A 27,850-nucleotide genomic window follows, 5' to 3' on the forward strand; every position below is an offset into this window, starting at 1 on the left:
ACAGAAATGTCACTCTGTCAAATTGTAAATACTCGCACTCATAAGACTGCAAACATATTAGGTAAAACTGGGCTTAATTTACAAGTTCTCTGTTGTGCAGAATAACACAGCATATGCTATAGCTGATGGATAATCTATCACTGTCACAGGACAGCAGTGGAAACAAAGCTTTATGACATTTAGCACTGCCATGGAGATGTACACTGATTAATGCGAAGTCACCTACAGTGACGAATTCTACTTCTTTTAAACTGCAATGTTATCTACGAGATTTGTAAATACAAGCTTCAGACAGAAATTTTAACATTTTACATAATTGGGTGATTTATAAAAACTGATTAAACACTATCTCAGAAGGGGAATTAAAAGCTCCTACAAATGTATAATTTACAAATATGTATGTACAAGCCATTAACATAATAAAAATGTTATGAATTATATAAACGCAAAAGAGGCCCTTCCAAACAGCTACATGAAAGTCTTAGCACAGACACATAACTTCATATACTTTCTGCTTGTTTTGGTATCTTAACTATAGCTTGCAAAAACATAGCTGCAATGTTATGAAGCTGCACTTGTGCCAGTCTAGATTTTTCAGATCAAAGGGTTCTTGCGGCAAAACACAACTGATGTGGTCTCAAAGACTTCATTAACTCCAGATGTGGGGAAATAGCCAGCCAATTCCACAAAAGGAGCGAGTCTCTTTTAGTTACAATCAGAACTACCCACAAATTAAAACCAGGCCTCTGATGTCATCTGATCACCTGCAGATGAGCGCCGGGTTTTTTCTGGTTAATGACCTAATCATAATTTTTGTGCTGCGTTACTACAAACAAAATTTAAAAGCAAAGGAGAAATTGTACTAAAATTAAGCCAAAGTCTATGAGATGCAAAATACAAAGGTTTTAAATAAGAAAGTTGACAAAAAAGATGAAATTTTATTTTTAAGTGGGGAATGCATCAGGGCAAGCGGCCAGCTCGCTCTGAAAGGCCCACAAGCAGTGGGACCCCTCCCCAGCCAAACGTACCCCGTGGCTGCCGGCATGGCCCTGCAGCGGCTCCCCAGCAGGACTTGGTGTCCTACTTAAAGGGCTTTCTCTTCTGCAACAGCTGACTAAGGCAGTTAAAAATATGACGTGGCTGCTCAAGACGGCCTCTTTTAGCTATTAAACTGATAACACTGACATCCAGGAGGCATCAAACCAGTTTTTCCTGGCTGACATTCCCGCTAAGACAAGGAAGGAATACTGTTAAAAGGTCAGCCTGTTAGCAGTCTCCTTGAAGAGGGCTGTCTCTAGCAGGTAGAAGAGGAGCCCATCTTTAATCCCCTCCAAAGCACTGTGGCCAAAGGCACCGAGCGTGCCTCCATGCTGACAAGCAAAACACTCTCCCATTATGAATGGGAAATTCCCTCCCGATAAACGCAAGCCAAAACCAGTTTTTTTACATGACTTATCAACTCTTGGACTCGACTTTTTTGGAGCTGTGCTAATATATACATCAATCCTAATGCTGCAGTGCTCCTGAAGGGCTGAAAGCCTCCACTGAGGCAAGCAGGACAAACGGGTTGCAGAGGATGTCAAGTCAGAGACACGCATCAGTCTCTCCTGCACCCTTGAATGGTTCACATCTCTCCAGAAGGAAAAGAAGGATGACAATTCAGATTTCTTTATCTGGGGTAGTGGTGGGCCTGACTTCAAAGCTGAGAGACATTAGATGTATGACATCTGATTTTTGATTTGGGTTTTTTTTAAATTTTGTTTGATTTGTTTAACAAAACAGAAACATCCCAGTTCTGAAATCTGCCTTGGTGATTACCACAGGTAATGAACACTACCATGAAACTTAAATGGACCTAATATATCTAAAACATTTCAAATATTACTCACTGTTGCTTCTTTAATAATACAGGTGCCAATAACTTCAACAGTAATTTGAAGATCTGGGTTTACCAAATTTTATGCTACATAAAACTTCCAAGTCTTGTTCTATAAATGCATTTAATAAATATAACACTTGGAGTCCCGTTGGCATCCATCCTCTCAGGCAATTTTCCTGTTTCAAATTCTTAAATATTTATCAACGTTTAATATTAATGTTAAAAGCAGATTAAAAAACCAGCAGTGAAGCAACCAAACTTACTTCCGATGAGCTCATGCTATCTCAAGACCAAGACTCCCATCACACACACTGTTTATGAAATTATGAATTATGTTACTCATTTAAGCAATTCTTGGAAGTTCAGGAAAATATTTGTCAAGCTGCTTGAGACAAAATTTTTTGAAACCAGTAAAGATGAATAACCTATTCTGTAGCTTGTAAACTCTGCTAAGTAGCCTATCTGCATTCCATCAGCATCAGTCATGCAAGTGTGCGCTGATGAATGATTTGTACATGTGGCAGAACTTTACAGACTATTATCTGCAGGTTTTGCAGCAAAAGCTAATTTTGCTGAAAGGCAGTTCTAGGAAAAGGAAACTTGTTTTCATGTTTACTGTATTTCTGACAAAATCATATAGTAAAACTTCAGGAATGTGGAATATTCACTACAGTTTTCCATGTTCCTCTTTACAGCAAGACAGAAGCTTCAAAAAAAACCCCAAAATCCAACCAAACCCAAGATCCCGTCTAAATTCTTGTCTAACTAATATTTAAGCAAGATGATAAAATGAAGAGCCCTAGTGTACTAAGTCAGTATCACCACATCTTCAAACATACTTTTGTTTCCAATACCAGCTCTAAAGGTTCATGTATATAAAAAACCCTTCTCACCATCCAAAATGAAAATACAAGACTCCTTTAAGAAAACACTCCTGTCCACAAATCAAACTGTATTTTTTAAGGATGGTATAAAATTCAAACTTCTTAGAGTAGCTAAACTGAATTCCATCTTAAATAAATGTTTATGCAGTTTAGGCACGCTATACATGCCTATTTGGGTATTTCTGAAATGCAGAATCCCACTGTAATGATAGCACAAGCACTTCCCAGCTTCTTCCCTAGGGAAGGACAATTTTAAAGTCATGTTAAAAAGCATGAGACAAACTTAGCAAAAATATCAAATTCAGTACAGAGAAACCTCTTGGCCTGGTTTGTTTTTTTATTATTATTAGTAGTAGTTTTTATTTTTATTGTAGTGTGAACTAGAGAGGGAAAGAAAAAGAAGGTAAGGCAGCAAAAACAACATTAGGAAGAAATATGTGTTTATATAGTGCTTGAAGATTCTTTTTATATTTTATTTCCTAAGCAAAATCTCTTCACCGCATTCTTCAAATCATGCTGTCACTAAGGGACACATGCAACTATGTCTTCAAAAACTCCTGATTGAATTCAGATTTTCAGGAAACGAAAACCAGAACACTTGAAACTACTCTGCCTGTTTCTTAACCTGTTCCCTGTACTTCAGAAGGCTGCTCGAGCTGCGGGAGAAATCCCCAGGACCAGCAGTGCCCCCACAAACACACAGAAGTGACACAGGCCATCTTTTCCATTTGTCCCTCTGCTCTCTGAAGCCACTCTGGTCCTGCACCTCCAGCACAGACTATTGTACTTCTCCAGGCAGACCTTGCTGTGCACGTGCTAAAGGGAGCCAAGGCAGGGAGCAAACGGGGCATGTTCCTCCTTGGTGTGCATGTTCTGAGAAATCCAGAACTGCCCATCCAGCACCTGAGCCCTTCCCTGGCTGCTCTCATGTGCCCAAGGAAACGGACAAAACCTTCACTTTAAAGCATTCATAAAGCTTGTTGCAGTCAAGACACCCTCCTGGCAGGGGAGCACTGCTCAGCAGATTGGCAGTTCAACCCAATGGAGTGGAGCAGGGCAAACTCTCTTGGGCTGATGAATTGTAACTCATCATTTTTCAGTGGGATGGAGAGGGGAAGGAAAAGAGTGAGAAACAGAAAGAAATAAAAATCCAGCTGACCAGCGTTTACTACCTCTCTTTATTCAATGTCCACAGCCACGTACCCCTAGAGATTTTCCAGATGATCTTGTATTTGTCCTGACTCACAAATGTTAGCTTTGACCTTGTGTAAGTTGCTGTGGGCAGCATATGGTACAGAACAGCTTTAATTGTACCTCCCTCCCTGTGTACTAGCTAGCCCAGCACTAATAAAAGCGAAATTGAATCTTAGCACCTGGCTGCTCCAAAATTTACAAACCAAAACCATTTTCCATGGACGTTGGAAGCCTTAGTGCGTTACTGAGTGCAGATCAGGCAGAGGCAGGCACGCTGCCGTGCCAGCTGAGCATCACCAGGATTATCAACGCGCGCTCTGCCCCAGCGCTCGGTGCCGGCCGCAGGAGCGGCAACTGCTGCCCTAAAAACCCCCAAACACACCCGGCTCTCCCCACACTCTGCATTTGTTCATCTATACATGTGCTCATCAGCAACATGTCTATAAAAAGCTCTCAAAACTCTCAAGGAAAAGAGTATTTTCTCAAAAAATATCCCAGTATAAGCTAGCTCACCAAAAAGCAAATCACAACACACTGCGTATATGCAAAATACCTAAATCTCCTGACTCTTTTTTTGTCCTTTTTAAATAGGCATTGTAGAAATCTACTGGAAAAGATGCAGGTTCTCCACCTTGGAGAAGGGCTCAATCTCAGCCTACGATGAGAAAAATAGATATTTATTTAATAATAAAATATACTTGTACATAGACTGGTATATTAAATCAACCCATAAAATGCACAAAATAAAACAATAAAATGAGTATACTCACTAATCTGTTCTCATATTAAATAGTAGTAATAAGTGATATAAAATATAATCTTTTTTGCAAAAATTATTTATTTTGGTGATAACTGACACATTACTGCATTGTCATCTATATTTAAATAATTCTACAGTACATTTAGAAAATAACTAACTTATTTCTATACTTGTAGGTGAACTGAAAACAGTGGAATCATGCAAGTCTATTTTACTTTTAAACACAAAGATGGTATCAGACTTCTATTAAATATCATTTCGGCACTGTTGCACTTCCTAAAATCTAAATGAAAAGGCCACAGTGAATGACAAAGTTTGCTTAATTGTGCATTAGTTAAAAAAAAAAAAAAAAAACAAAAACAAAAACAAAAAAACAAGAAACCCACAAAAAGACATAATTTACATTTGTGCTATTATCTCTACCTAAATATTTCTGCAGGTTTATTTTTAATGGAAATGAGGTATCTGGAACATCTGGGGGGCTGAGACTCTTGACTGAAAGAGAAGATAAAACCTTATTGATAGAAACAATCTTCAAGTATAGCTTTAATTTTTTTCCTAAAAGCTCTATACAAAAAGGTTGTAAGCTTTCATTAAACTGAGAGTATTTTCTAAATGTCAACAGGTGAAGGGCAAAAAAAGAAACAAAAAACCCCCAAACACAACAAGAAAAAAAACCAGGCTATGTCTAGTGCAGTGCAAGTGCTTTATTTTCTTTACGAAATAGATTAGGACTTTTTTCTTTTTGATTTAAAGGGGATTCTTGAAATACATATTTTTTTTCCTATAGCACCTATCACACATAACAGTAAAATTTCACTCCTCAGCAAGGGATTTGTATTAAATCACTATTTTTACTTTGATGTGTCCTTCCTAAAACAAATTTAAAAAACTGAACTTCTTCTAACAGTAAAAGCCTCTGATTTATATTTCAGGCTTTAATATATGTGCCAGTCCTCACTGAATCTTCTATTGGGCTGCTCATATGTTTGGTTTTAAGCATAATACTAAGCTTTGTTTTGGCTTACAGATTAAAGAAATTGAAAAGAAGAAAATATTTTAATCAAAAGTTTACACATTTTCTTCATGTGATTTCTCACTTATTTTGTGAGTAAATAAATTGGATTTTATATACATTAGCAGGTATTGAGGAATGCCAGCACCCAAAATCTAATACAACGATCTAAATAAAAATCTCCAACTTGAACAATGAGCTTCATGCTAGCAACCACTAATTTATCAGACAATACAAATAAAAGCACTAAGACATCAAAATTAGGGTATGTACTGTTCTCTCACTGTAGAAAAGTTCATACAAAGATTTGGCATACACACCAAGAGGCGTGCTTCAAAAGCTAACACAAAAACCAATCCCACAACTCCACATAACCTCCTTACGTATATTTAAATTAGTAATTTAGGCAAACTTGCAATATTCCTAGGAGAAACAGTGGTAAAAGTTACTAAGATTTTTTTAAAAAAATTAAATAAAACCTTGGGCAACATGATATAGGATGATCATATGATTTGTCATCTATTTACTAAGTTTTCAAGCTCATAAAGGTCACCTCTGACCCATAACAGGCACATGCTATCAATTTTCAAGCCATGCCCTCCTACAGTACCAGCACTTCCATCTACTATATGCCTGGAAATACTTAATAAGATCAAAGCCTTTTTTCCTGCTACAAGAACAAAGAGAAATGTTGTAATAGAGTGATCTGTGCTCTAGAAAGAATAAAATCATAACTCCATGCAAGTTATATTCCCTTTGCTTCAGGGGTATTGTATAGTTAATTTTACTTAAGTCTTATATATATCTTCACATAAAACTTCAAACAGATTGTTTTAGCCTAGGAGCAGACATGAAAGAAAAATCATTTCATATTTGAAAGACAGCTGGCATTTATACCAAAGGAAATGAAATAGAGACCAAGCGATTTTACTGATTCCTCAACCTCTCCTCCAGCGTCTTCGCTGTTATTCAAGAAGCTCGTACACAGCGTCTTTTATGAATATAAAGATTCATATTTTAATTACCATTGAACAAAAATCTTGGCAAAAAAAAGTTTACTAATGAAAGCAAAACTCACACAGGCCCACGGGAGGTGGACCAGCAATAAAGAAACAAAACCAAACAAAAAAAAAGCCACAAAAAAAAGATCAGTATCAGCATCTCCCCATTTCCTACTTAATACTATTTTTATAACAGAAGAAAGCCAAAACCACATACAACATAAACAGACTGGAAGAAACACACGGTTGCTAATTTACCATCGTATGCTGATTCTTACACACAAAAATCAGAACTGATCTTCTAATTTAAAAAACAGAACTATCTACCACGAAACAGAAATACCCCGTCCAACTTCCACTAAGTTCACTCCACAGAGATTTGTTTTCTTCCCCCCCTCCGGAATCCGCATTCCCCCCTCCCGCCTTTGCAGGAACATTTGATGATTCCGAAGTCCCGCGGCGAGCGCCCGGCGCGGGCAGGGCAGCGCTGGCGGCCGGCCCGGTGCGCGCCGCTGCGCGGGGCTGGGGCCGCCGGAGCCGGGAGCGCGGCACAGGGCAGCCCGCAGCGCTCGGGGAGGGCCCTGCCTGAAAACAAACCCGAAACAACCCCGGCCAAACCCGCAACCCACAAAGAAAAGGCGCGGGCACGCAGGAACACAAACTTCGGCGGGTCTTGCGCGGCCGCCCGTCCCCCGTGGCACAAAGCAGCCCCCCGCCCCAGGCCCGCTCTCCTCAGAGCCCGACCCGCCGCGCGCCTCCGGGGAGCTCCCGCCCCAGCGCGGCCGGGCTGGCGGGGCCCCGGAGCGAACTTGCGCGAGCCCGGCCCGGCGGCCCCGAACAAAGGCGGCCCCTCACCGTCTTGCCGTTGTAGTAGTACATGAGGGAGCTGCTGCCCACGCCGGGCACGGGGTAGGCGCAGTACATGGCGCGGCTGGCGCGGGCCGGGCTCAGCGCGCCGCCTCCCGCTCCCCACGGCATCCACCCGCCGCCGCGCACATGGAGCGCTCAAAGGCGGCTTATGCAAAGCAGGACTGAACCATCTCCGGCCGGCGCGGGGGTTGGGCGCGGGGGGCGCGCCAGCCCCCGCTCCGCGCCTCGGCCCCGGCCCCGGGAGGAGGCGCGCACGGGCCCGCGGGCGCTGAGGGCTCGGCACACGCAGCCCTACGCGCCGGGGGCCGCAGGGAACCCGCACATGGGCACGTCCTGAGCCCTGAGATAATCGTCTGCTTTTTGTTTTAATTAAATTAGAGCACTTGTGGCCGTGCAGACGCTGCTCGATGCAGCTCCAGCCACACGGCCATCTGGCTCTGTCTAAAGTTGTTTCCAACTTTGGCAAACGTTTCCCAAAGGCGCGGGGAGCTGCTGGGAGCGAGTCCCAGGGGAGAACCCGAGCCCCTCCGAGCAGGGCAGGATGGGGCAGGGAGTGATCCTAACACAGACAACACCTACGCAATATGTTGGGTTAAAATAAAACCATGTCTTTAAGATGGGGTATACAACCTATAAGGAAGGATTCTCTTGGAAACACGAGTCCAGGGTCCCTTTATATCGTATAATACAGTTTTGTATGAAAGAGCACACATACATGCCCATACAAGACAGGGCAGAGAAGGGGAGAGGACCTCAGCAACTTTGTCACATCACAAAATCGTGAATTATTCAAATACAGCAAACAGACTGCAACCTCCAGCACAGAGATCCCTCAATATTTGCACACTATCAATGCCTGCTAGGCCTTTTTACTTTCTTCACCGAGCAGGGGCATTAACTAACATTAACTCTTAATGGGGCATACATTTTTTTATTTTCTACAAGTGAACACAGCTGGTTATTAACTGAGCTTCTGCTAAGTCAGATACCGACTTCAATCCAGGGAAAAAAAGGTTAACATTCAACCACATTTCTCCACCTCCAGTTGTGTCTACTGCCAATGCTGTGAATTCTCCCTGCCTTCCTCCTGACAAAAGCAGGAAAATATTTCAGGATAAGGAAAAAAATGGGTAAAGTTCAATTCAGCCATTTACAGGGAGAGAAAGCAAGTTGCAGAAGTCTGGTTCATTCTGCCAAGCACCTCGTGTGTCAGTGAAACCCTCTGAACTAAAAAGATCCACAAGGGTGATAAACTGACTGCAGCTGAATACTTCAATCAGATAAAAATCTCTGTGTAATGTCCATTATCTCAGGACATCACTACTGTAGTGTCTATAAATATACAGAATATATACACGCTGACAAAAATTATTCCCATCTCAAGCTTCAAATGTTTCTTTCAGTGAACTCTTCCAGTCAATTAGACTACTGTGCTCAGAATATGTTGGCAAATACATCCTGAAGTTTCCATCTGCTGAAGAACACTTGCATTTTTACTGCAAGTCAAACTACGCATCCAGAACTGTTTAACTATGCAGCAAAGCTAATGATATCTGAACCAAACTCCTCTCCAATACAAAAGGCGTAGCAGCAGCAGCTGCAAAAAAGAACATCACTATACTGGAGACTATTAAATTGCCAGGCCTGCAGAGTGACTGGCAGCTTCCTCCTTCCCTAGGGACCGCAAAGACCCATTTCAGTCCCCAGAGAGTCCCTAAGAACCTTTGATTTGCAGCTAACAATGCCGTTCCTTAAAGCTTCTCACTAATGTTCAGGACTCTACAGATGAGACTTGCTAAAAGATCTTCAGATCTTTGCATGTGCTACTTCTTATAGTGCACTAGATTAAAAACACTACTTCAGAATAATGTACAACTTAGAAAAGTTGGAAAAGACACTTTAGCTCACAGACTTGAAGCACTAAGAGAACCCTTTAAAATAATTTTAGCATGCAAACTTTTGAAACATTAGAAGTACTTCCAGGGTAACTGCAGTCAATTCTTTGAAGACTATCACCAGCACAGTTGTAATTGCTATTGGACCTCCATGCACACATGCCTGGTTTTCAAAATAGTTGTATTAGAGATGAAGAGCATGATCAACCCCCTTCAAATAATAACCATTACCTGTATATAAGCAACTGGAAAAATATTAAAAACATCAAGCAGAGAAACCTAACTTGACTGTGTAGCATTGGTGGGAGGTTGCTCTGTGTTCAGCTGCCCTACACTTGTAAGAGCAGTGTATCAAAAAATACATAGGTAATATTGACTAGCAATGTTTACTAACACTATTAACATTTATCAGTAGAAGTAAATCATTAACTTTGTTCACCAGCACATAGGTAAGACAAAAGCAACAATATGATCAATAAAACTGAGGAATGCCACTGCAAACATCTGTTTGGAGACAAACTGGTCCCTCCATCATGAGTCACTAAATGAATTTGCTCCTGGCTTGCTTCCCCACAAATCAAAAGGATAACAATTGCATTTTACTGAAAAGGAAATTATTTGTCCTACACTCACTCACATCATTGGGAATAAAATCTTGAGTGCCCAATGCTTGAAACATATCACTGTATCTGCTCTACATTTACTGTATGAAAACATTGTTTCTCACATTTGATACATTCATTGACCGTACAGGATCAGGCCATAATTCCCTCAGCATATCAAACTTGAAACCACATAAGTTTACTTTCACCAGGATAAAATATGAACCTAAAATGGAAGAATTTGAAAGACTGCTGAAAAAAAGGCTATGTTGTTAGCAATAACTCTGCATTTGCAGGAACTGCTACCAGGTAACTATTCCAAAAGCTCCTGAAGTCCAAAGCAAGTTTTTGTTTTGTGGTTGCAATTTTTCTAATCCTCATTTAAGCCAAGCAACAGCTGCTCTGTAATTTGTTTTCTTAAGAGAATCATGTTACAGTGAAATGAATCATAGCTGGATAAGTGGTACTGTACAGGGTACAGTTGTTTACTCCATTCTTCCTTGGTGACAAGTCAAGGGTTAATCTTATGACTCAGCCTGACCAAACAAGTCAGCTGGAGACAGGGCCAATTTTTTAAACTTGATTTCAGACAGACATGCCGTCAGCAGAGGAACACTGAACTGACATGCACTTTGTAGCCCGAATTGTTTCCACTCATGACCCTGTAGTGTGTGTCAAAAACAATAAACTGCCTGTTCCTAAAGTATGTAAAGAGATTATGAAAGCTGATGCAGAGTGAAATACTGACCTAAAAATAAATGAAGCTACCTGTAAGAGAATATTTTCAAAGATGATTTTAACGCTAAGAGATTTTGTGAATGAACCACATTCACACTCTCCCTGAAAACAAACTTATATGTGAAATACATTTTTGTTCCATTTGTCAGTCACAAAGCAAATACACCATAAAGCATATGTAATTAATCACTCGAATTTATAAAAAATAAACACAATTTCCACAGATTACTGAATGCTATACCATATGAAAGTTAGTTACATAACTGTCTCAACAGATGAGCCATTCTCTAGTCAAACATTTTCCACAAAACTTGAATATCAAAATGCTTTAAAAAGGTTAATGCATTTGATCAGTTTTGTTATTTTAGATGCTCTCACACAAAAAACACCAAATCTTTTTAAATTATGTGCTACTAGAAATTAAAGCTCCTCTTTCACCAACAAAAGCAACTGTGATGTGCAAACCCATGTATCAAGTACCTCCTTGTGGAGAGCTAGCTTCAGTCTTGTTGAAAAAACACTAACATGGTGAGAGCCCAAAGCCTGCTTTCCATGGGGAACCCAGATCTTTTGTTCTTACCAACTTCCATTATTTTCTTAGGGGCTAGGTTAACCTTCTAGCTTTGGAAATAAGGCAAAAGCAACTGTCTTAGAACTCTCTCCTTTCCACCCCACACTGTCCAAGGCTGGAACTTCTTATCAATTTCAACCACGTTCAAAGAGGAACAGAAGTTTCCCAAGTGATAAAGTTCTTATCAGTTCTAAGAAAACGAGAACCTGAACAGGAGAGACAGACTGGAACTGATACAGAACAACCTGTTGCTATCTAAAATATACGTAGTAATTGTGAGCTGTTTTTCCAGCAAAAATTCAGAAAAAAAAATCCATACATCTTAGGATTCCCAATATAACTTATTTTAAGGCCAAACATTTATGATGATTAACTATAGCAAAGCCAGAATTAGAACCATTGCTAAGCCATGCACTGAATATGCTGCATAATGTAGCTGTCAGGATAGACAAGATTTCAAGCTGTAAGAAAGAAACCTGGCTGTTTTCAGGGGAAAACACAATGCCTATTATACTGTCCTCCATGTAATTCATCAGCTAAGTACATGTTAATTTATTTTAAAATCCTGGAAGGATAGCCTTCTGTGTTAACCAGCCACTAAGCATGCTGCTCAGCAGAGATGGAGCAGATGAGCTGTATGGAAGGTAATTTAAAATAACCCAGTAGACTAAATTTTATAGGCAATCCCTCCTGCCAATATCCAAAGGATGATGTTTTATGCAAATTAATTTGCTAATCCACACAAGAGCTAAAATAGTTTGGTGGTTTTCCTTTTCAAAGGGTTTGTCTTTAACTGCACATTTAACATTCATGTTACTATAACCAAGGTAAGAGTTTGAAGGGATAGTGAATAGACAGTAAATACTAATTAAATGGATATTAATTGCTATCCACTGCTTTTACCTTGCATTATTACAAGGTTGAGGGATAGTTGTTGAGGATTTTGTCATTGAGTTGGGCTCTTTTTTTTTTCTGCAAAAACTCCAGTTAGCCGTAGCAAATATGAGTAAAAATAATTTTTTAATAGAAAATTGCAGCCAGGACTTTTCTGTTTCAGTAGTTCTCCAAATAATAATGAATTTATTCAATGTTTAAATTGAAATTATTGAATTTTATGAGATATTTAAGTTATTAAACAAGTATTTTCTTTGAATGGGAAGAATGAGGGAAAAAGTGTTGCATATCCCATTTTTCACAATCAATTCCAAACTAATTTCTTAGAGGAAGTTTGAAATTTGTTTCAAAACCATTCAAATTTAACTTTGATAGGATATTGGTCAAGTTCAGAAAGTTTTATTATTTTTCTGGAAATATAAAGCACTTACAGTTTGAAAGTCCCTATACGAAGGCCTTAACCACCCATATCTGCATTAAAAAGTAAACAAACATGTTTATTATCCTGAGGCAATAAACTCTCCTATCAGAAGCCAGATAATCACCACAAAACGTGATAAAAACCTATCCAACCTAGAAACCTAGGCAGACCTTAAAAGAGTTTTAAACCCTGAGATAAACCAGCACGGCCGTCACTGAAACTCGCACAGGACTACCGGCAGCACAGATCCCTGCGCACCAACTGCAGCGGGCCGGGCCATTGGCCGTGAGCAGCTGCGTGGTCCCTGCGGGTCCCTCTGCCGGCCCGGCCGCCCGGGGCTCCCTCCAGGCCCGGCTGTGCCCGCCCGGGGCTCCCTCCAGGCCCCGCCCGGCCCGCCCGGGGCTCCCTCCAGGCTCGGCTGTGCCCTGCCCGGCCCCCCCGGGGCTCCCGCCAGGCCCGGCAGTGCCCGGCCCGGCCCCCCCGGGGCTCCCGCCAGGCCCGGCAGTGCCCGGCCCGGCCCTGCGCCGGCGGCCTCGGCCTGCAGGGGGCTCCAGAGGCACGACCTGCGCCCGGCCGGGCCGGTCCGCAGCCGCCGCCGAGGCTGAGGCAGAAATTGGCTGTCAGGGAGCCCTGAACATGGCGAGGCGGAACGCTGAGCGCTCGCTGTGCCTCGGCATGGAGCGCCCTGCGTCCCTCCCCTTCTCCTGTGCTCTAGCTCGCTGCTCGGCAAAACTGCTCTGCGAATGAAGCCGAGAGCTATCACAAGCCAAACAATCCTTCTGACATCCAGGATCAGGAACCCGCCCGTGCCTTACAGAAAGGAACAACTAACAACTAATCCTAGCTATCAGCGCAAGTGGAATGAAAGCCCTTAACTGCATCTCCAAGGCTGAACAACTTGCTTGCTTTATAAAACCTGATGTCACAAGCAACTGTGGCACTAAAAAAAGAGGTAATTAAATTCAATTTCTTTGCTTCATTGTGTAAAGGCACATCTACATCTGAAATTTTACTTAAAAATGATGCAGTGCTTTACTTTCAGTATCATTCTTTTGAAAAGCATTTGTTTTGGTTTTGCAGTTGTTTTGGTTTTGTATTGGCCCCGGCTCCACTCTGGGGCTGAGCAAGCAAGCAAAGGGAAACCTCTCACTTCAACAGCCCGTGGAAGTCCAGCAACACAACATTCCTCACGACTTTGCCAGCTCACTTCAACCATTATAAACATCTTCCCACCAAAGCCACAAGTATAATCAAGCAAAAGATAGTAAGAAATAGTCTTCAGAAAAGCTTCTATCCTTATCTATTGTTACAAAAGACCGCACCAATTTGTGGTAATGGACGCATTCATCTTTGAGGAAAAGCAGAGTTGCAGAAATTCCATGTAACTTCTCCCTAAATAACATGAGCTGCAATTCAGTATTTTTTAATAACATTTTTTTCTAACTGTGCACAAAATTTAAGGTTCTTTTATGCAAATCTACACTCTAATTTAAGAACATCCAATACACTCATTTTGATATGTTATGAAAACTTCAAAATTAAAGTACCTCCAGTAAATCCAAACACAGAGAAATTATTTGACATCATTATGTATCCATCATGGATGTATGTATATGCAGGATTTTCAGAGAAGATCTCTCAATTCAGCAACCTTACATTAGTTCACTGCAGTCAGATGACAGGACAGTTTGGAAAAATAATCTGATTGCAATTTTTCGTAAAAGCTTTTAAGAGAGGGTTGCTCAAGTACCTTCACCCTAATTCAATGAGAAGTCAAGCTGAACTCTCACAGCAGGAATTTGCAATGGGCTGCCTGCTTGTTTAATGACAGCTAAATGTTCTCATGCAGCAAAGAGCAGGTGGGATGCTATAATCTGAGGATACCGCGGTTTTCAGGTGGATTTCAAATAAAGGCCATGTTGAAAAAAAACCCTACAATAATCTAACCAGAAAAACAGACCTTTTTCTTATTAAACATAACATCTCAAATATTTTTACTTGGTTTGTAACATAATTTAGAGGTTGGATGTTTTATACATTTGCATTTTGTTCAGGTACATAGATGAACAGAGTGTTTAAAAAGCAGTACTGAGCAAGTCCCGAAAGACTTTATTCCATAAATCAAGCAACCAAAGAACAAGCAGAAAGCAGAAGATGGAAGACTGTGTACTGAGGAAGAAATCCTAAGTTCTGTGTGGCATTATCCATAAAGATTTATTTACTCAGTTTCATTATTTAAACTTGCTTTCTAAAACACAGCAGTACAGCAGAGGAGAGGGTCAGGAGAGTTCCTGCTGGCTTTGAGAGCTCTCACTGTTAAAGACAAGTGACAGCTGAATGCATCACTTGACTGTGCAAGGCAGTTCAGAACAGATCTGAACAAACTAAATCCTGCTTTTCACATTTGGGCACTGTTTGTGGGCAGTGGGAAAAAAAAAATCTTACCAAAAAACGTCTCCCTAGAAAGTCAGTTAAACACATCACAGTCAGTTCAACATTACACAAAGTATCTGCTCAGGATGCTCTGAAGCTTTGATTCAGAGCCACACAGTTCATAAAGTATTCCAGTGGTGTTGCTTTACACCAGGCTACTTCAATACACATGGAAATTGCTAATACTGACAGAGTCCACTCAGTGTGGTGAACATTATATTATTTCTAATAGTCTAAACTTTAAACTCTCAAAAACTTGGTTTCAGATAATCATTCAAAAGATACTTCCCATTCTACCATTTCAAATAATCTCCTTTTAGCCTTTTGTGAAGAGTAGAGGAAGGAGAGAACATAGAAACGAGCAACATCTATTATCTTTCTTCTTTACCATCAGTATCTTTATGTGACATGATTTGAAACATCTCTACAAGCTCAGTCTTAAAAGACTGGCAGGAAAACAGAAAGAAAAGTGCCTTAAATGGGAGGTAGTTCTCTGCATGCAAACACAATCTGCTGTGTCTTTGCACCATAAATAGTTCTTGCAAGAATTAGGACTTGTGGACTATACACACACCATAGACAGTGATATATGAGAAACTCCTATAATGAAACTACAAGTTGACTTACATGTATTGAAAAATAAAAGTTTGAATTTAGAAAGAAATCTCTGGTATCAGAAAATACCAATTTGACAATCTCTTATTAAATAAGTGCAATTCAAAGTTTAATATTAAACTGAACATCTCAGGTACTATGGAAAGCCTAATATACTCAAAATACTTATTAGAAAATACACAGAAAACAAGCAGACTTTTATGTCTGTATGTCACAGCTGATTTTCTGTAACAAAAATCAACAGATAACAATGTATTCCAGCTATTTCTCTGATATGACACTAATTAAATAGCAAAAGAATGATGATAGATATTCACACTATTTTACTTAGAATTACAACCCCATGATAGCCACTGATTATGGTAGTAGTAACAAATCTTAGTTTGAAATATTTCCTGACTCCACATGTAAATAGGAGGTTCCTGCTCCCAGCCCATCCATTTTTGGATGATGATGTCCCTGAGCATTTCTGAGAGCCTCCCTTGTTTGTGCTCTCCCTGTGCAGCCTGAGCAGCTCTCTGGAAGCCCTGACACTGCTGTGCCTGGCCGAGGAGCTACGCTGCTTTTAGGTCACATGATGTTATTAGTGTCTGGCTTCCTTCACTCCTACAATCAGAAGAATTCTCAGAAATACAACAGCTTTCAATCTATGAAGACAATATAACTCACTGAACAGTATTCCCCCCCCATAACATAAACAGCATAGCAATCTTGCTGTTCACTCAAATCTGGCTTTTAAAAAAATATGTTTTTTAATTTCTATCCTCCTCAGAGTGCTTTAAATTTAGTAGTTGTAGTTTAACATAAATGCTTGCATGTCAACATTCAAAATGTTTTGGGCAGTGAGTCACCACTTAACAAGTTACAACAGAAAAACTTGAAAATGCATTTGGCCTGGAACATTTAATTTTTGCAGTAAGAGGACAAATTCAGATTGAGTTGCATTCCAGAAAGAAGCCAAGCAATTCACCATCACTTTTCTCTGTAACTGTTTTTACTTTAGGCCCTGATAAGAAAACATTAAAAAAGATAAACCTCAAAACTAATAATTTCAGAAAATACCATATAAAACCAAGGGCAAAAGAAATAAACTAGAGGAAGGGTTGGTTGGGGATTTTTGAATCATTATTACTTAAAAGACTGTTATTAAATTACAGTTATCTAGGAAATTAAATTACTGCTGAGGATCCGTTGACATGGCAGCCTTATACTAACAAAAACATTGCAGAAAGCAATATTTTAGAAACTGAAAAATTAAAAAACACAGATTTGTATAACAAAATTAAGTATCATCTTTCCTCTGACTTTTCATATTATAATTAAACTTCTCTGCACTAAAGCAACTTTTTCCCACAATACATTCTGACTTCTTAGGAAAGTATATTTAAAATAAAGACTACACTTACATAATGATCTAGTCAATTTAAATTTCTCATGATGCTCAGTAAAATTTAGTTTTGTATCATCTTCCACAGATGCAATATCTCAATTTTTTTTGTAACGTATCATTTTACTTCAAGGCTCTATTCAGCAGTGAAAGCATTGAAATACAGAGAAACAGTGCTTAAAACCTGCAGCATCACAATCATTGATTATTCACAGTAACTGCACTTAATTGCACAGATTGGTACAATGTTAATACAAATAAAATCTATCAGCATGTCATTGTCTCCAATCTTACAGAAGAAGAATTAAATGAAAACCGTTTGAAAAATACTGCTTGTTAAAATTAAACCCTGGTAAGACAAATGAGAGAAATCTTTCGTTCTCCAAAACGATCTCTTTACCTGGCTGATGCTACTAAATATTAAATGTGTAGCATAAGCTTTATTACTGCCTAGAATTACTGTAATAAATTTCACGAAAATTGCACTGCTATGTGTTTCAGCTTCTCTGACATTTTAAATATATTTTTGTTAATCTAGCAGAAATCATCTGCTAGACTGTAAAGCCACCCTACATAACACGCAACTGTTAAAATGTAAATTGCCAAACTATTTTTAGCTGCTGCTGAAGGGAAAAAAAAAAAAAAGGGAGGGGGGAAAGAAGAATATTCCTGGCCTCGGGAATAATGATTTGAGGCATTGTGTTCATTTTGTTTATCAAGCAGCTATTCAGCCTCTAGTGGGGCCCAAGTGCTTATGCAAGCAAAAGCTTTTAAGAGTGCCTGCAGCTGCAATCCTGGCTTCCAGGTAGGCTGCAGGTTCAGAGCACAGCTGCCCCAGGCTATCCCCACTATCTCAGCTCCATCTGGAAGTACTGTTAAAATAGGATTTCAGATGCCGGTTCTGTCTGTATCATCGTGAGCAGGGGGTGGAAGAAGGGAACGAGAGGGAGGAGAGAACAGGGGAGCTGCGAGGACTAGAAGACACCATCCATAGTTCAGGCTCAATAGGAAATGAAAAGCTCAGCCCCATTTTGCTGCCGCTATATTGCTGTTCCTGTGCACTGTGTTCTATTCAGCCTATCCGGCTTTGAGTTATGACTCATCCAAGTGCACCTGCGCCCATGTGTTAAGTACTGCCAAATAAAAGCCCAACATCCATTTACACAACAAAGAGATGTATCCCGCAAGGCAGCGGAGCTTCCCCCTCCCCTCCTGTTTGTTCTGAGCAAGGGAAAAAATAATTCTGTCCTTCACTTCACTGGGGATTTTTCACTTCACGTGGATTTTTTAAATGCAGATTCATTTATAAACAATTTTCTTCCTTTTAAGAATAAAGCATATTTAATACCACAAAACACCCTTATAGCATTAGATTATCACAGCCATTAATGATTTTTCCACCAAAACCCTTCCAACCTTTTTTATCAAAGCCCTTTATTCTCGAAGGATAAATTTTCAAGCAAAGAGGGATCAACAAACTAGTTGCTTGAAAGCTTTCCTGATGCTAGGCTGAAGTTAGGAAAGGCTTAATGAAGGCTTTAAAATCCACCAGGACTTCACAATGAACATCTGACTCGGTGATTTATGCATATTAATAACCTCAGTCCTACTGAGGCAAGCTGAGCTGTACATGTCCTCCGAATCTTAATGTCTTCAGCTCCACTGGGATTATTACAAATGTAAATTTCTAAGATTCTCAGCTATTAATCTCTGTCTGTCCTCCTGTTCAGCAACATAATGACTAATTAAACATCAAAAGACCTGTACAGGAGATCTTCTTTGACAGCTCCTGGCCCAGCTCTCTTCCCAAGAGAGGAATTCAAATGACAGGGACAAGTGGGTAGGAGCATATGAGCGAGCTACAAATCACTGCTATGAAATCTAAAAATTCCACATCAAATGTGCATTTAGTCCTGCAGAACCACTCCCAATTACCTAGCCTAGCTGTTCATGTCCAGCAGACAGCCCTCCTAGTGCTAAAGGTACGTAATTGGTATGTATGGCAGGTAAGGAGAATGCAATTTGAGCCCAATTTTTATCACTACAAGTAAAAAATGTCATACTTACAGAAGAAGGCAAACCAGGGGGCACCTTTCTTACTTTCTTTGTCTGTAGAGGATCTGTACAAGAAAAATAGCATTTCATCAAATATCTACATTATAGGTGAGAAAGAATAAATAGCTACACTGCTCAGTTTTTTCTTCCATGATGAATATCTTATTTTCCAATTTCATGCGGTTTTTTTTATTCCCTGGCAAAGAGATTTGTCTGTCACATCAATATAAAAATGTAACATAACCATGTTCTCCTCTAAAATACAGCTTTGCTAAATAGTTACTTTCGATTCTTTTCCTAAGGAAGACAGTTATTCCTAAGAACAGTTACTCTGAAGGGTATACCTATGACCTTATACACTTGCTAAAAACAAAGTATGGTTTTGATATATACAAGGAGGAGAATGGGACTTATTAGCAAGAGAAATGCTTTATTTTCTGTGCATCAGAGTAAAGACATGTCAAAAGGAATTTGACATGATTTATACTCTAAGAATACTAACATGATGTACATTTTATAGTTTTTAGTCTTCCAAGGTGGTAAATAAACAGCAAATTTAATGACGTAATTACTTTCCTTGAGTAATAAAATCAATACATCTCAAATTTGCATGTAACAATAAAGTTGGAGGTATTATACTGCTTCTTTCTTCCAGTAGGTGTTGTATTATAACAGAAGTACCCAGCAATTCCACTACCTAAACCAAGAACCTGAACCAGTTTATTCAGATGCTAATACAATTAATCTGAAAACTCTGCATGCAAATTACAAAACAACTGATTTTTGAAAATGAGTATCTGGTGAGATTACCGGTTCAACAGTTAACCAATAAAGTCTTTAATTAAAACACAAAATTCTTATTTTTCTGTTTTCATTCAGAACATTTATGATGATATGACAAGATAAAGGTGAGATAAGGTGAAATATCTGCTGGATATCTTTACTCTCATTGTTTCCCATAGGGCATGATCAGAAAGAAAAGGACTTTTGGAAAACATATTTATATTGGATTCAAAATGTCACCTGGAAGAGAACACTGGTTGGTATCAATGCAATTTAATATGAAATTTAACAAGAGCTTGTTATAATCCTGGTCAGACAACTCCTTCTCAGGGATAAAATGGCATAATTTGACTTTGTTAGAAATTCTCAGGCAGCAGATTTGTAGCACTTAACAAGTCCATTAAAAAAAATTAAAACTCAGACATACTTTCTCAAGCTATTGGAAAAGACTCAGGATAAAAGATTACTTCCTCTTCCTGACATTCCTGGAAAAACATTTCCATGGATTTGTAACCACCACCTGCCATATCCCAGGCTACAAGCCTCGGATTCAACCATGACAAAAAGAGGAATATCTCCAGTTTAAACACATGTATACCCCCTGAGCTTCTCTTTCAAAGAAAAAGCTAAATATACTCTGAAAACTCCACACTTCACTTCCATTTATTTAATTTAATAATATCAGAAACTTCCCAAACTCTGTAGAGTTTGCACAGGAAACAAGAACCTCGTTCAGGACCATCTCAGTGCCTGCTGCACACAGTGACCTCCCTGCACCTCTGGAGCACCCTGTGCCGAGCTCACACCCCCTGCCACTCCAACCCAGAGCAGGTTACACTGCAAGTAGTTCCTCACTAAACCCAATTCAGTGTGGGCTAAACCAGCAGCAGCAGCAGCTTAAAGCACAGTTCTTTTCTCTTGAAGTTCAACCACCCTCTCAAGCTGTAAACAATTTAAGTGTTCTTTTTCTGAAACAGGTGTGAGGAACTGCTGTGTTTGTTCTGGTATTCTGAGCAACAGGAATACTTACAACAATCTTCATAAAGGCAGCCAACCCCAAGATAAATGGCAGTTGGTTTGACAACAAGTAAAAAGATAACCCAAATATATATTTAAAATACATATATACACACATATATTAGGAGAAGAGGAAATGGCCTTAAGTTGCACAAAGGGAGATTTAGGTTTGATGTCAGGAAAATTTTTTTTCACTGAAAGGAGTGTTGGGCACTGGAACAGACTGCCCAGGAAGTGGTGGGCACCATCCCTGAAGGGATTTAAAGATGTGTACATGTGACACCTGGGACATGGGTTAGTGGTGGACTGGGCAGTGCTGAGTTAAAAGTTGGACTCGATGGTTTAGAAGACTTTTTCAGATTAAATGATCCCATAATACATAAGATTATGTTCTACAGTAATATTTTCTTATTAAAAAATATTTAAAAAACAATTTCAAACATGTTCAGGACTATTTTAGTGCCCAAGAAGTTTGCAGTTATAGTTAATATTCAAGTTACTTCACAAAGCAATTTGCATTTGAAAATTTTATTTTGCGTAAAATATGGTTGGAGTTACATGGTTCCAACAAACAAGATTTTTACTATGGAATAGAAGTGCTATGCAAATGAGGGGCATTAAAGACTCAACTATATAATTAGAGAAATTCTAACGACCTATCACACTAATACCTAAATATATGGTAACCAAGTTATATAACTGGAATATAATGGTAAACTACAATATAAGGTTACAGTCTCTCTTTTTATACCAAAAAGATTTTTTTTTTATTTGCACACCCAATTATTCACAACAGTCTTATAGCAGATACTACAGAACAGCTGACTCATTCTTGATTCTCTGATTCAACAGAATTAGAAAGCTATAAAATATTACCACTGTCTGTGACCAAGTATGAAAACTCCATTCACCTCCAGCTATCCCCAGATTAAAATACTAATACTGTCAACAGGATTATAACAATTTTAAGGCACGTTCCTCCTGCATATTTTGCAAGATAGTTTGATTTTAGGATAAACTACTAGCTTCCAATTGCTAAGATCTTTAAAGGCATGTTGAACCAATTACAATGAACTATATATTGCCCTGAATAAAGTTACTTTTAGCATATAAAAGGATAATTGTTTCCCCTTTGTGTCCTTCCCCTACTAAATAATGGTAATGACCTCAAGGTCAGGCATTTCCAGGAGTTAATGATGGCACGGGTTAAGGGCACTCAGCTGGTCATCAGCTCCTATCCATCTGTCATTATTGCTTTTGCAATTAAGGGTTTTATTAGAGTTTCTTGTTTGTTTTGTAAGGCAGACTGACCAGTGTCGAATCGAAGCTAGCGTCCCAAAGAAAACATTGATAATTCCAGTTTTTCTCTTATATAGCAGTTTGATGCAATTTCACTTGCTCAGCACAATCTCCTGTACATTAAATGAAGCGTCAAAAACCAAAAGTCTGCAGAGAAGCCTTGGGAAGCAGAGTTGAAGTGTGTGTATGACTTACCAAGAGCGGCAGAGTCGTGCAGCGGCCGGCGGCGCTGGTTGGTGGCAGAGAAGGGGTAGTAGGGGGTGCCAGGCTTCCCAGAGGATGCCAGCTGAGCTGCACTGCCAAGCCCCATGTCAGAACGAAGCAGACTGGACTGCAAAGTACACAGAGAAAAGTCAAATTAAACTCTACAATGCAGCTGTTAATATGCCAGGCTGACAAACTATAACCACACATACTGCTCTTGGCATTTAGAGGAATGTACTGGGATTTACTGAAGGTTCTAGAGCTCAAAAAATGTAGATTTTTTAAAATCAATGTTCAGAGTATGCACTACTGCATAACTCAGAAAGGCAGAGCAAGGTTAGCTGTGAGCCTCCAGAAAGCCATAACCATTTCAGCTGAAAACATCTGAAAGAATAAATATTTAAATTTTAAACAAAAATCATAATCCTTTGTTTAGTTTGCAATATAACACTTCTTCTATTACACAATATAAACATAATTGATAAAAACTGCTAAGAGTTTATAGCATGACATTAAGTTTTAGCACATACTTAGAAATCAAGACTTAGATTACATTCATAAAAACATGGAATAAAATTGTCCAAAAAAAATCAAATGCAGACAAGAGACAACAGAGTAGATTAATGAACAGAACATGACAAATTGACACTTTAAACCCTTCAAACTAACAAAGTGGCTGAACCCTACCCTTTTTGTTCCCTTCCCATGCAGTAAAAACAAAAACATTCTAAACACTTAACAAGTGCATTGTATATTGTTTAACCTCACATTATTTGGGTTTCCTCTGTAAAACTGAAATGAATGTTGGTGATTTAGAACAACATTTTTTTTCCCTGGGTGATGTTATGCTTAGCTTTATTTTAGTCTGAAAGTCCTGACATAGAGGGAACCCACAGAACGGTCTGTACAGAAAATGTTCTTGTAGCAGGTGGTAAAAATTCACTGTGTTTCATTCCTGGCTGGTGCACACAGCTTTCCTCACGGAGCAGCATCCACTCCACATTGCACACAGCTAAAGACACACTGCTGTTCATGTCTGCCAGTATTTTAAGGTCATGTGGAAGCAGCAGCCTCATGAGCAATTGGATTTCTTCAGCCATGGTCAGTACATGGTGCAGCCTTCCCAGACAAGGGGGTAAAGCACAGCTGGCAGGACAACGGGCATTTTTCCTTACACTCACCTGCACTGACATTTCATTGCCAGCTGATGCTAAGACAGGGACTGCTAACTGGAGTAAGTTTTATACCAAAACCCCACCTAATTCCTCCTTCAGCCTGGCTGCTCCCAAGCCAACATTCCTTGTGCCATCAGCTGCTCTCCAGGAGGAGCCCTCATGCCCACACGGTTCCAGAGGTATCACCAAACCCGCTCACGGGCTGGATTATGGCAGGAGCTGCTCCAGTGCTGCTGCCTGCCTGGGGTACAGCAGGTACTCACTGCTCCTGCCTCTCCTCACCTTCCTTCTGAGGCCCAAATACCCCATCCATAAATAAATGTATTTTTGCATTATACTAGATCATCAAAACAGATCTGTCTGGTGTGAGGAGATGTGAAAGGTGAGGTTCACTCATAGAGCTCACAGTAAGGTACTAAATGCCTTCCACCTTGCAGTGCACTGGGATTAGCAAAAAATGAAGATTTCAGACAGAGTTACAGAATATATATATATAAAATAAGCCTTTTTTTGCATTGTATCACCATTGAAATGTCTCTCTTTTCTTGTTTGATAACTAATTTGAGCATGAAAATCTTATATTTTAATTGAATAGAGTGGGATGTGAAAGAATTGCCACATCATAAACTTAAGGAAGGCCCAAAAGTGTTAAGTATTTTATACAAAAGTGTGAAGATCAAAATTTATTAAAAATGTTACTGCATAGAAATAGCTTCCTCTCAGCTTAACTTCTTCAGAATTATTCTTACAACAGTCTTTGAAACAGAATTCTCAATCTGAAACTCATATTTGAATGAGATATTCTGATAGGGTGACAAAAGTATATAGCAAATACATGCAGGGGGAAATCTTCTAGTGGGCTGTTCTGAGGTCTTCTAATTTTTGCTTTGGTCAAATCGTTAAGATTTTATTGTTTTGCAGAAAACATGAACATCAGACTATCTGGCTTACTCAGTATAAATCTGAATTTAACAAAGATCCATTTTAAACATTTCCTACAGTTTTAGAGGTGAACACTATGCAGGAAACCTGGGCAATGTTTTGTGATAAGCAGCTCCTCCAAACCAACACAAGCCAGAAGAAGAAATGAAACCAGTTCTCACTTAGGTCAACACTTGACCTTCTTGACCAAGAATACCCAGGACTGAAGGAAAATTGCTTAGCATAGCCTGTGGGAAAGGGAGGAAGTACTGTGGTAGTTGTCATTTCAAGGAGCTGAGGCAAGGTCCCCCTCCCAGAGCAGCACAAGTGCTGAGGCTGGCAGGAGCTCTGGGGGTCAGGAGCGCAGCCCTGCTCGCTCAGAGCAGCTGTCAAACACAATCAGGAACCACGGCCCCTTCACATCAGACACAGCCCTCCATCTCCCCTGACCACTGCAGGGAGTTTGGAAATGCAATGGGATCCATACTGATGCTTAAAAAAAAAAAAAAAAAAGGGAATGTTCCTAGTTCCTCTGCTCCTCTACTCATTAGGAGATGGGGAAAGATTTTTTTTTTAAATAAATAAAAAGAACCAACCAGTAAAAACTCTGAAATCCATTTTTGCAAAGTCATTCCAAAAGGCATGAGTCTGTGTCTTTTCCAGCCTTAACCTCCAACCTTTACTTCTTGACATTTGCCACTCTTGCTCTTGCCCTAAGTATTCCAGTGTTTGACATTTTCACCAGACCCTGAATTTCAAAGCAGCCTGACTTCTACAATAATATAAAGTTAGTGTGTAAGCACTATAGTAGATACTCAAGCTATAGTAAATCTCAAGCTGTGCAACACAGTCTGAAGAAGTTTTCCAATCTATACTGTGTTTGGGTAAGCATTTTTTTATTTGTAAAATAATGCTTAAAAACCAAAGCAATACAAAACCACAACCCTCTTTAACCATTGGCCCAATCAAATGAAACATCTGTTTAGAATTTTATAATTGTTCCTCAGTCTTCCAAAAGAAAATAAAAATAGATGTCATTAGTTCAGCTCATTGATTTTTCTGCCTGTTTGAACCAATTGAGAAAAAATATTGATTAGGACTGATCCTTTCCTAAGGGCATCTGATAAAGAAAGGAATACAAAAATACCACTGAGGATAGCAGAACAGCTTTGTATTATCAGCATCAAGCTCCTCCTGCCCAAGTGCCCGAGGTCCCTGTGCAGAGGCAGATCACTTACACACGTGGCTAGGGGCATTCTCCACAGAGAACCTGCACCCTCACTCTGAACCTCATCTGCCAAGCATGCATCCAATTACCAAAGAATAATCAATGACTGGTTATTCTCTCAATGCTTGGCCAAGTCCTTGTCTGTATTACCATTGTAAATAAACAGGCATCACTCCTAAAAACTTGCCTCTTTGGATTTTATAATGCATATATCCAGTGTCAAGATATACAAAAAGTTATTTAAAGCAATGTTTTCCCTAAGCAATAAGTGTTCAATAACTTTAAAAAATAAAAAGGGAAAAACTTGCTTTTATTACAATCAACTAAGAACACAGCAAGCCTGATTCAGAAGTGAAAAGAGAAAAAGATGTGAAAATGACTGCTTTACTTTTGAGATTTATCCCTTTCAGAGAAGCCAAGAACAGTTTTGACAGCCTCAGGGGAAATAGCATGGCCTGACCCAAATAGGAAAGGCTTTCACAAGGGCCACTATCTCAACAAATGCTTTAAAGGGTCACTTTCCTAAAGAGTATTCTCATAAAATGAAATGCAGGAGGTGTCTATTCAATCACTGTATGGATGAGGTGGGGGAAAAGAATCATATCTATATATTGGGGTGGATTTATGCACCTTTGTCACAGGAAACAAGTAACTTTGCACTGCAGCTGCATTTTCATGCAGGCAAAGTTTGCTTCCATTCAAACTAACAAGCCAATCAGCCATATGCTTATATCAAAATTATATGCCTGAGATAAAAAGAAAGTCCTCAGTCAACTTATTTTAAAATAGTTTTTTAATTGATTCTTTCAAATAATTTAAGCATAAAAGTAAAAAATAGTTTGACTAATTCCTACATTTTCTTCTCTGCAGCCCAGCTCTTTGACTCTGCAGATACAATTTGATGCCAAAACACTGCTCTGCCTTCAATGAACTTCTAGGACACCAGCCAGCAGAATTTTAATACATTGGTAAACATTTCTTTGATTTTACTTTGATATTTAAAAAAAAAAAAAAAGTGGACAAGTAAAGGCCACAGATGTCCTTACATAATATTCCTTGCAGCTCTCAAATGTTTAGGCTCTATGCAAACAGGAAAGCCAAGCTGTCCTGGAAAGCACACAAACAGTTTGAACAAACACACTCCATACACTGCCTATATACAGGTTTTTTTTACCTATTCAAAAATGTATTTGCCATAGGCAGGTAGCCTTGTGCTTCCTGGTCTAAATCTTGTCCATGTTCTTTTCTTAAATGCAAACATTGGCAAACACTTTTAAGAATTCAAATTTTCCCAGCATAGCCATAGCCAAACTATGTGATAGTTTCATCCAAATACAACTGTGTGCCTTTACATTATTCATTATTTTCTATCAAAAGAATAATATGGTTGAGAATAAAAGCATTAGCCCATTATATGCAACTGATTATGACAGGCCTATTATGCTGGCATAATAAGGCAGTCTGCTTTGGCAGTGAAATGAGAGCTGCAACTCACCAACTGCAAACTTAGATCTTGAAAACCTCCCCAACAGTCAACTAAATTTGACTAGATTTTATTTTCCTAATTTTTTTGCAGTAGCTTCCTTTTCATAAAATTTTTGCTTTCAATCCTAGCAGTCAGGCTGTACCTATTTAAAGCAGGAAAACTGTCTAGAAGTAAAAAACAAATAAAAAGTACTTGAGTTTTCAGTTAAAAATTGTGAGCTTGAGTACTTTACTTTTACAAAATAATGTAATGCAACACCATTCATCTCAATCAAATCCCTCCATTATCCCGCCACAGTCGCTGACAAACTCACTTGGCATCTCTCTATTCCTCAGAATTACACAGAGCAGATGGCAAGTGCATTCCTTGCCTTACTGTAAACTTGAAATGTTGCCCTGGGTAGAGCACAAGTTTCATGTGCATGTCCTTTTTACTCAGTGAGCTGTTTGGATGACTTACAGCATGGATAGAACGTGTCTCAGGATTGCATGTCTTGCCTAATAGATAAACCTGACAATCTGCA

General features: G+C 39.3%; 1 protein-coding gene and 1 long non-coding RNA gene across 15 annotated transcripts in view; one reads left to right on the top strand and one right to left on the bottom strand.

Annotated features, from left to right (window-relative positions):
• TCF12 (transcription factor 12) overlaps positions 1-27,850 on the bottom strand; it is a 159,629-nt gene that overhangs the window by 31,623 nt on the left and 100,156 nt on the right. For 9 of the 14 annotated variants that reach the window (XM_058811318.1, XM_058811321.1, XM_058811320.1 and 6 more), the window contains 2 exons: positions 22,509-22,644; positions 19,227-19,279 (listed from right to left, as the gene is read on the bottom strand). In XM_058811318.1, coding sequence (XP_058667301.1) covers positions 19,227-19,279; positions 22,509-22,644 — 189 coding nt within the window. Of the gene's footprint in view, positions 1-4,510; positions 4,613-7,588; positions 7,809-11,318; positions 11,463-19,226; positions 19,280-22,508; positions 22,645-27,850 lie in introns of those variants that run through there. The other 5 variants (XM_058811326.1, XM_058811325.1, XM_058811323.1 and 2 more) reach the window with 5 other exon arrangements.
• On the top strand, positions 13,303-27,538 carry LOC131561854 (uncharacterized). Its single transcript, XR_009275110.1, has 2 exons — positions 13,303-13,676; positions 26,712-27,538. It is a non-coding gene; the product is annotated as an uncharacterized LOC131561854 (long non-coding RNA).

The sequence above is a fragment of the Ammospiza caudacuta genome, chromosome 10 (genome assembly GCF_027887145.1).
Source record: "Ammospiza caudacuta isolate bAmmCau1 chromosome 10, bAmmCau1.pri, whole genome shotgun sequence".
Lineage (NCBI taxonomy): Eukaryota > Metazoa > Chordata > Aves > Passeriformes > Passerellidae > Ammospiza > Ammospiza caudacuta.